Here is a 10,653-nt window from a genome sequence, read left to right on the forward strand (position 1 = left end):
GGATAAGGGAAAAGCAGTAGACATGATATATCTTAATTTTAGTAAGGCTTTTGACACGGTGACATCCAACAGTCTCATAAGCAAACTAGGGAAATGTGGTCCAGATTAAATTACTAAATGGTGAGTGCACAACTGGTTGAAAGACTGTATTCAGAGAGTAGATATCAATGGTTTTCTGTCAAACTGGGAGGTTGTTATCTAGTGGGGCCCTGCAGGAGTTAGTCTTGGGTTCAGTACTGTTCAATATTTTCATTAATAACTTGGATAATGGAGTAAAGATTATGCTTATAAAATCTGCAGATGATAATAAGATGAGAGGGGTTGCCAGCACTTTAGAGGACAAGATTAGAATTTAGAACGACCTTGATAAATTGGAGAAATGGTCTGAAATCAACAAGATGAAATTCAATAAAGTGAAAAGTACTATACTTAGAAAGGAAAAATCAAATGCAGAACTACAAAATGGAGAATAACTGGCTAGGTGGTAGTACTGCAGAAAAGGAGGTAGGGGTTCTAGTGGATCACAAATTGAATACGAGCCAACAATATGATGCAGTTGAGAAAAAGGATGATATCACTATGGGGTGTTTTAACTGGAGTGTTGTATGTAAGACATGAGAAGTAATTGTTCCACTCTAGCTGGCATTGGTGAACCTTCAACTGAAGTAGTATGTCCAATTCTGGGCACCATACTTTGAGAAAGATGTGGACAAATTGGAGAGACTCCTGAGGAGCGCAACAAAAATCATAAAAGGTTTAGAAAGCCTGACCTATGAGGAAAAGTTAAAAAACCTGGGCTTATTTAGCCTTGAGAAAAGAAGACTGAGGAGGGATCTGATAACAGTCTTCAAATATGTTAAGGGCTGTTATAAAGGGGATGGTGATCAACTGTTTTCCAAGTCTGCTTTCGCTAGGACAAGTAGTAATGGGCTTAATCTGTAGCAAGGTGGATTTAAATTAGATATTAGAAAAAACTTTCTAACTATAAAGAGAGCTAAGTTCTTGAATAGGCTTCCAAAGAGGGTTATGGAATGCCCATCACTGGAGGTTTTAAAGAACTGGTTGGGCAAACATCTGTCTGAGGTGGTTTAAATTTACTTGGTCTTGCCTCAGTGCAAGGGGCTGGATTTGATGACCTCTTGAGGTCCCTTCCAGCCCCGCATTTCTATGATTCTGTTATTCTACAAAGGGTATAATTCTAATGGAAACTACTCCATTATATTAAACAACAGGATCAATATACTGCCCATTCTGATTACACAGTAGCTACAAAATCAGTCCTTGTCAGCAATGATCAGATAAGTCAGATGTCAGAGCAGGACAAAAAAATGTGGTGGTAGTGTCCAAGCCAGATCCTCCCACAATCCCAGAATAGCTAAGTGTTGCTACTAAAATCAGCAGCAGTGAAATGGTTAATGTTGACATGTAAATTATCATAATTAGAGTACGAAGTCAGCACCCCATTGAGGTTAATGGGATAGTTTACAGCTTACAAATTTTTCTTCCCAAAGTATATTCAACTGTCATTCTGCACCTGCTGAGATGGTAGTTGAATCATTCCTTGGTGCTGTCAAGGTGGCCGACATATAGATTCATGAGCAAGGGAGCACCCCACTGAGGTTAATAGGATAGTTTACAGCTTACTCATTTTTCTGTTTTTTCTGAAGAGTCATTCAGACAACACTACATTATATAAGCTGGAAGTTATCTCCTCAATCATAAGAGTTAAAATTTTAGACCTTGAATCTTTGTTTCTCCAAACCTGTGTTTCACAAAGGAATGGAAGTGGGTGCAAACATGACTTTAAGGCAGTACACTCCCCAGAACCCTGGAACAGCTGTTAGCCTGCCTAGCCTCCAGCATAAATATAGCGGCCTCCAGGATTGTCCAGCCTATGCTCTGCCCACAGCAGCCCCATATGGGCCCTGTGACAGGTGATCATATCTGGAGAGCAATATGCTAAGACTGTTCCTTCCCTCCTCTAGTGTGCCCACTTCACTGCCTCTCTCCTGTAGAGACAGCTCTGCACTGGCCTGGGAACCCCATAAACTGATGTATTTCTCTGAGGTTGTTTCTTCCCCTTTTGTAGCTCCTAAACTCCACTACAGTCATGTAAAGGGGGCATTAGTATAAAAGAGAATCAGGCCTTTCATTTTTTAAAATAATAAATTTCAAATCCAGTAGAAACTGCTGGGGCTACTAGAAAAATTTTGGTCCTAGTTACCACCAGCCTCAGTCTGACTCCTGCCCCTCACTAACTTGATCTTTCTGATTTTCCCCTCCAGCTCCAAACACCAGTGGATTGTTCCAAAGTTTCAGATAATCCAATTCATTCTTCTTCAAAACCTTTCCCAACATTGGCTCAACCTCGGACTGCAGTCACAACAGCAACTGACGTGGTTTACTGTGAAAGCATAGTCACTCAGAATTTGGTGCCATTTGGATACCAGAGAGAGCAACTCCCGCCCCATGTCAGGGAGAACTTGACCTCATACTCAAAAGTCCATAGACCACACAAAAACTTGTTAGAGCCTGAAATAGAAAAGAAACCTATCTTGGTGTCAGAATTCTTCAGCAAACCCAATTTCACACCGGGAGAGAAGGCCATACTAATCCCTTTTCGCCACCACCCTCATCTCATCAGTAGAACAAGTGAGTGTCATCTTCATGGAACACATTTGTATTGTATCATCTAAGTGCCTAGTGCCTCTCTGTGGAAACATAGGGTGATAGCCCCAGTGTGCCTCAAATGTACATGATTATTACAACACGAGAGGAAATCTTAGCATACCCACAAGTCTTTGTATAAGAATACAGTAGATCTGCCCCTATAGTATTCTTACACTCTGTCCCTCTATCTCTTCTCCCTTTGTATCTCAGATTCAGATACATAGACATGGACTCTAGGAAAACAGGTCTGGGGTGCGTATTGATTGCAGAATATAAATTGGACTTTTGTTTACACAGAAAGTGCTTTCCACTCCAGGAGAATCCATCTGAGTAGCAGAAACTCCACAGACAAGAGACAAATGCAACTTCAGAGTGCTCAAACAGTTTTCCAAAAAACAAATTGTCACCAGTTCAGCCTTCAGGACCTTTTGGTGATCTCCACCCCAGGTCAAGTGGACCCGCGACCTAGGAAAAACAATACCCTAACTTCAGGGGATATTCTGACGGGCAGGTAATGGGTAGAATCACTCTGCTATAATATTGTAGAAGCCAGTAACATTCTGGTCTGCTTCAGGGAATACTTTGCAGTTAATGGACATTGATCGGTGAGGGGTAAATTGCAGTATGAAATTGTGCTCTATAAGTGGACCTGGTCAGCTTTTATATGTGAGATCAGGTTACTGCAGGAAATCATGTTAGTCACATGACTCAGTCAGTGATATTCTTTCTTCTGAATAATCATTGTATTAGTCTCTCAGCTTGATGCTCAGGTGTTCTGTGCTTAATGGTACTGGGTAAAATTTTCAAAGTGCCTAAGTGCCATTTTAAAAGGTGACTTAGGTACTCAAGAGCTGAAATTTCATGGAAAGACTAAGGCCCAGGTCCTTGAAGGTATATAGGCACCTAACTCCCACTGAAATCAATTTAAAAATCAGTGGGAGCTAGGTGTTTAAATAGCTTTGAGGATCTGAGCTTTAAGTGCCAAAGTCACTTTTGAAAATTGGAATTAGTCTTCTAACTCACTTAGGGACAGATTTTTAAAGGAATTTAGATGCCTGAATATGCAGACAGACACCTAGTAGGTTTTAAAAAAAACCTAGGATCTTTAGGAAAATCCCTCTAGGCACCTATGGACATCTTTAAGTGACTGTATACCTCTAAAAATCTGGCTGTGAGGCACTTCTGAAAATTTTACCCAGCATCTTTTGATAATATGTAACACCAAAGCCTGGAACACATGGGCTCAATTAAAATCCCCTGACACTTTTTGTAACACCAGAGGGTGCTAGATCCAGTCTCCTTTCATGCTGGGTCATTACATTCTGCCTTCCTAGATTCCTGCTGTAGTTTCAACTGGATAAATTCTTCTTCACTTCCCTACCTAAAGATTATTGGATAGTGTTGCTACTGTAGAAAGCTTGCTGCATTTCATTGTGGGGTGACTAATGACTATATGTTTAGCACTTTGGGATCCTTCAGAATGAAATAGGTGTAATCTACTAATATTGTGATTGTTGGCGTTGGTCAATTTCTGTTATAAATTTGCATATAGGAATAGCAATGAACTCCTGCAGTGATCTGGGACAGGGAGGCAGAACACAGAAGGTACATTCCAGAGAGAGAAAGGGCAGATTCGAGGTTGCTACAGCAGTGAGTATAGCCCACAGCATAATTTACAGTAACCTCCCCAGGGCTGTCTATGGATTGTGCAACAGAATCCTTCACAGCACTGAGTGTTACACTACTCCACCTTTCTCGGAGGGCTTTGAGGGGGTATATAGGGCCTCAGATATTAGCCTGATATAGCTCCTGTACCCGAGCAATTCTCCCAACACTTGTGGCTTCTTTCTGGGCCCTGTACACTGTTGGAGAGGTGAATAGTGGCCAGAGTGGGGGGCAGAATCGGTCCCTAACTGGCATTATGCAGTGTGGTATCTGACTCAAAGCTGATCTGTTTTCTTGGTCTGAACTGTAGCTAGTCTGAAAGTAGAATGTTGAAAATGAGGGTGCTGCCTACTCACGCTGCCTTCTTCACTTCACTATAATACGTAATGTTAGAACTTCTATGAAAAGTGCTAGGATGAATGCATCTTAGTCCACCTATTCAATGTGTGTGGTGTTGTATTTCCTTCCTTACAGGGCCTGAGCAGAATTGCGGCACTGTTTTGCCTCCTGAAGTCTGAGAGATGCTCACTCCTGTAGACAATCTGTTCATCAGGAACTGACAGAAACATTTTGTTGTTTCTTTTCAAATATACTCCTTGGTGATTGCCTCCAGTTATACAGCTTCCATAGCATGAAACATCAATGTGTCACCAATGACATTTGCATTCAAAAAAAAAAAAGTCAGGAGTTTGTGGGTGTCTTGATGTGAAACTGTTGTACTGGAACTTGATGTACATCTCCTCCCTTTGGCAGTGTCTGCTTACTGCCAACTCTTGTTTTAGTTTAGTGAAAAATTATTTTGTAAGAAGAATTCCAGTGTGATGTCTGCTCTATTCAACTGAACATCAGCCATTAAGGGGAAAATTCCGTGACTGAATTTCAGCTGCACAACTCCTAATATCAGCTGGAAATGCACAGCTGAATCCTTGCAGCATAATTTGAAATTTTACCCTGAAATGTGCAGGACATACTTATTTTAGCTAATGTAGAGTGAAGTTACAGTCCTGACTTTTAACAAGAGTTCAGAGGAAATAAAAATGAGTAGTGTAGTGTAGAGGGGATTTTACTTTTCAGGGCCACAGAAAGCAAAGGCAGGAAGCTGAAACAAAAAGCACAATAGGTACAGGCTGTGGCAGAGTAGTGAAGATATGTGAAGTAGCTTTCTATATTGGCAGAAGAAGTTTTCCATTAATGTAGTTAATCCACCTCTCTGAGGGCTGGTAGCTAGGTGTACAGAAGTATTCTTCCACTGATCTAGCTGCGCCTACATTGGAGATTTGGTTGACCTCGCGACGACGCACAAGGCACAAAACTTTTCATAACTCTGAGCGACGTAGCTACGTCAATCTACATTTTTAGGTGTAGATTCCCCCAAACGTGATGTTGCAGGTCTTTAATGCTCTCAGAGAGTACTCTACCCTCATAAAAATGCCCTTCGTTGGCCCAGTCTCCATCTGATTAGTGGGGACAAGGTCTAAAATCACTGAAAGAAGTTAATTCATTGAACGCGGCTGCTTCTTTTTCAAGTTGTGTTTCTGAACATGCATGTTTGATAATAAAATTCGTAATAGCAATGGCTACTCAGATCATGCTGAAAGCCGTAATACAGAGAGGATGGATGGCTGACTGGACATATGGATGTGGTATGGGACACAAGGATCAGCAACATAAGTACTGCTAGGTAGGAAATGCATTTGTCTATTGGAGATGTGCTAAGATCTATCACCTTCTCATAATGGAAAGTCTTTTAAATATTTGCAGTTGTGAACAAGGATACCCCCCCAGCTCATTATTAATTATCATATATAATGCCAACAACACTCTGCAGATCTGCAAGAAGGCTCTCGCCCTTCCCAGTGGGCTTTATAGTTCAAGCAGTGATTTCTACAAGCGTTGATTTCATTGGCAGTTTTACCCAAGTAAGGAATGCAGGTTTAGGCCCTAAGTTCACAGGGCTAAATCCTCTGGTCTAAACCACCTTCGAGTTTGCAGTGCTCTCCAGTGGGGCCTGCAGTGACCTCCAGCACAAGTTTAAAAATCCCAAGAGCTGCTCTAAGTTGCATCAGCTTGTAATAGTCCCCAAGGAGCCTATACACCTGTAAGGTTCATTGGAGCACAGTGCATTTAGGTCTTGCCCCGTACTTGGGGAGGCACGCGGGCCCTGGCATAGAACCAGCTAGTCTAGCTTTAAACCATCTGAGGATTGCTCCACACCAAGGGAATTCTCAGCCCCCTCAGCTTTATACCAACTGAGGATTTGTGCAGGCCAAGGGAATCCCTACTGCACACTCAGTGGGTGCAGTTTTAAGATCTCTTTGCACCATGTTCCAAGATTGGGCCCATAGCAACCATTTCCAAATTATTTCACACGTTTTCCTCAGTAGGAATAGAAGTGTAAATAAAAGGAACAAGATTATTTCTCCAGAACAGGGAGGAACTTAGCCTGAGCAAGTGAGAACTAGATGATAATTACTATTCATTATTTTACAGTGCCTAAAGATGTGGTAGAGCTGAATACAAGCAGAAAGAGAGAGATTCCTGCTCAAAGAATTTACAGTATCGTATTAGACATGACAGAACAACTGGGTATATTTAATAGTATGGGAGGGTGGAGGTGAGGAAGATCAAGAATTCCAGCAACAAGACTTAGTTTCTTGAATTAGGCTCATGTAATGGAATTTCTACCAGCAGGAGGAAGAGGTTATTTTCTTTAGTAGTTAATATTATTAGAGATTATAGGCTCCTTTATTGCGGGGTATTACAGAAGGCTATTTTAAGACTATGTAGTCTCTTAATGATCTTTGATCTTTTACAGTATTAAAGGGAATGTTTCAAGGGAGAATATTGAACTATCTGAGAAACAGTGTTTCTGTTCTTACAATTGGAAACGTTCAGAGGTGGTCCAAAGGGGGGATCACTTTTTTAACTTCTAATTCCCCCACTGCCACCCTTCCTTCGCACACGTTCATGGTCTGATCCAGATTGAGATAGTTGTAGGAAAAGAGGCTCCAAGGAAATCAAGAAGGAACTTCTAGGCCATGATCTTTGCAACAAGCAGTTTCTTTGGAATTGGAAACCTGTCTTCTACATTAGGGTTCATTGGGCTGTTGCTCAGGAACAGCATCACTTCAAAGCAATCTCTTCCTTAAAGGCATCAACAATATGTATTGAGGCCCTTCCCTCTGGGAGGGGCTTGAATTTGCATGGACTTTCAACATGATTATAACAATCAGGGCAGAGCTGGCTCTAATTAAATGTTAAAGATGAAATTGAATGTTTTGGAAAAAAATATATATATTAACCATCACATACCATCCAGAGACTAGCGGTGGGCTTAAAATGCACAAATTAAATACATTTTTAAAACAAGATCTTTGGAAATCCCATTTCCTTGGCAAGTTCCGAGTTTGATTCCAGATTTCCCCTGCAAACAGCACTTAAGGTCCCAATCCAGCAAACAGGAGTTTTTGTGACAATTGTCATTCTTTTAGCTATGGATTTACCTCTCTTATTTGGGATATGAAATAATTTTTAATTTGTTTTTCCAAAAGCCTCTAATTCATCATTATCAGTACAGAAGCCCAGGACTATATGTTCCAAGCTGTGAAACCATTTTAAAGAGAGCTGTTGAATAATATTTATCAGATAATTATTTGTGATTTTCCCCCCATCAATCAACAGATAAATGGTGTGGATTTTTTCTCAATGATTTAACTAACTCTGATCATTAGCAACAGATAGCTGTTAAGATATAAAAGCTACTAATAGGGGCATATTAGAGACATAGATTTAGGGCTGCCACATCTTTAACTACTTTGCAATGAATTACATTTGATTAGCTTTTAGGGACAATGGAAAAATTCTTTTAGGAGTGACATAAAGCTAAGTAGTGCTGAGCCTAGGTAATAAATGCACCTTTGTTTAATTGCTGGACATTAAAATACTCTTGAAACATCCTCTCAAAAACACTTATTGCCATTACCTAACTAAAATTAACCTGGGAAATGACAAAAATAGACCAGTCCTTCTCTTAACTAGCTGACAGAGACAAAGGAATATTTGCAGTTGAAAGAGCAAGTTCAGGGAGATGCTTGGGGACAAAGGATTACACAGCAAAAAATGTAGTATAAAACACAGCATTTTTATTTTAAGCCTGTAACTGCATGGCATACTGAGAAAGCTTGTAGGTGGTACCTGCTCGGTCAGCAGTGCTTTTGGCATTTTTCTCCATTTGTGCTCATTAAAGGATGGCTTGCTAAGGCTCTCTTTCCTTCATCTGCTAGTTCTCTGTTAATATATGGATTTTTGATGACGGTCCACCCCTTATTTTGTGTTTAGAGACAAGTTTATTAATCTTATTTAGGCCTATGTGGCCAATTAAGTAACTGGTCTGCCTACCCACATCTGCCTTCTTTTTCTGTTCCTAATGAAAAGCAAAACTATCTTATTCGCCACTCCTTGAATTACCCACACACCCCACTATCTTTTAAGATGTTTTCAAGATTGCAAGAATTGCCTCTTTTTTAAAAATCATGCATGTAGGGAAAGAAATAACTCTCAGAGAAGAGCATAACCTGATGACCATTAGATTTGGGATAAGAGCTCAATCTGTCGAACTGGTGAGCCGTCGTCTTAAATCAGCAAAGCCCCCAAATACAGGAGTCAGCTGTTAAAATTAAGCATGTGCTGAAGTGCTCCGCTGGATTGGGTCCAGTATGCACTGCACTCTGTAGGGCCCTGTCTGAGGATCCCACGTAGCCTGCCTTGTCCTTAAGACTTTGCTCTTGAGACACACAGGTTCATCAGCATCTGAGCCAAAGGATGGGGAAGTTTTTCAACTGTGAATGCTCTTCAGCAGCTCAAGTAGGGAAGCTGTCTTCACAAAATGAGGATGTTCTCAGCCTTTAGCATTAATTCCTCTTATACTCTCCAACGGCGGTGAATCAGATGTGGGAGAGAAACTCACGGATGTCAGATTTGTTCACAAGTGCCTGAATTCCCATGCATGTCAAATGTATAGCTTATTTAATACCAGAAAAATTACATTGTCTATGTAATATCTATACAAAAGTTAATTGGCCTCTTATTGCACCTCCTCGCCTGTCCGCCTCAGTATATTGCACTATATGATTTTGCAATTTAAAACAATACACCTCTAAAAGCAATGTTTTTAAAAGGCTCAAAGCCTGCATTGAACATCAATGGGAATTAACCCAAATTGGGACTTTAGGCATGTAAATGCCTTTGAGGATCTGGGTTTACTCCCTGACCTTCTCTGACATTCCTTGCTTTCTGTCTTGGATTTAATTCCTATTTTAGTCTGGGATCCTTTCTGAGCCAATACGCTCTCCCATGCAATGAGGAGGGGACATTTTTTAGGCACTGAAAAATCAAAGACCCCCCTACCTACACACACACACTCACTCACTTTTTTGGTGTGTTTATTTAAACAGTAAGTAATTGTCTACTATGGTTAAATAGACTGAGACAAATGTATCACTGCTGCTGTAATTCCACTGACCTCAGCAGCATTAAACCAAGGATGAATCTGGTCTATGCCATCAATCAAATGTTGAAGCAGGTGGAGTTACAGCTGTTCAGCCTGTGTGTGAGACAGATGACAGAGTCTGAATGTCGAGGAAAAAAACCTCCAATACAGAGCCCACCTAAAACATTAACCTTTTTATTTTTTTAATACAGACTGATTCAATGTAATTTTGCTACCCTGAGTCTTTCCTAGTTCCTGTATAAAAAAATGTATAGTAGAATACCTGTGCCTGGAATTGTCTTTTCTTCCCACCCGTCTTCCCCACATACATGGAGTTTGTCATCCTATGGCAAGAAGAGAGAGTAGAGATGAGGGTCATTACAACCCTTGAGGGGGCCACTGAGTTGCTTTCTTGATCCTTTCCAATATCTTGAGTGCAATAATAGATGCTAGGATGAGCTCCCAGGGACTGGTAAAGAGAGGGATATCTGAAACTGGAGAGGACATCAGGCCTCAGGAATGGTGGAGGAAAAAAATCTGAGGTTATCCAAGGGCCTTAGAAATGTTGGGAAGATACTTGAGTACAAAGGGACAGGCGTCTGAGACGGTAGAGGGTATGAAATATGGGAGGTCTGGCTCACATAGCTATATAAAACAGGGACCAAGAGTGGAGGCCAAGGCGCAGAGTATTTCTTCCTTTTATCCTTCATCCTTCAGTTCTGGAACCAAACCTGTGTGAAGAAAACGACTGGGCTTTGCACTTCTCAAGCACTTTCCATGCAAAGCACTTTGTAAACAATAACAACTCAGCCCTTGCTATGCCACTAAGG

General features: G+C 40.9%; 1 protein-coding gene across 4 annotated transcripts in view; it reads left to right on the top strand.

Moving 5' to 3' along the window:
• The window catches only part of TTLL6 (tubulin tyrosine ligase like 6), a 28,775-nt gene extending 18,676 nt beyond the window's left edge, over nucleotides 1–10,099 (top strand). For 2 of the 4 annotated variants that reach the window (XM_039517043.1, XM_039517044.1), the window contains exon 14: nucleotides 2,286–2,711. In XM_039517043.1, the coding sequence (XP_039372977.1) occupies nucleotides 2,286–2,696 (411 nt within the window). In that variant the 3' untranslated portion in view covers nucleotides 2,697–2,711. Of the gene's footprint in view, nucleotides 1–2,285; nucleotides 2,712–2,967; nucleotides 3,182–4,222; nucleotides 4,321–4,809 lie in introns of those variants that run through there. The other 2 variants (XR_005591669.1, XR_005591670.1) reach the window with 2 other exon arrangements.
• The last annotated feature ends 554 nt before the right edge of the window (nucleotides 10,100–10,653 follow it).

Source organism: Mauremys reevesii, linkage group 27, assembly GCF_016161935.1.
Source record: "Mauremys reevesii isolate NIE-2019 linkage group 27, ASM1616193v1, whole genome shotgun sequence".
In the NCBI taxonomy this organism is placed as follows: Eukaryota; Metazoa; Chordata; order Testudines; family Geoemydidae; genus Mauremys; species Mauremys reevesii.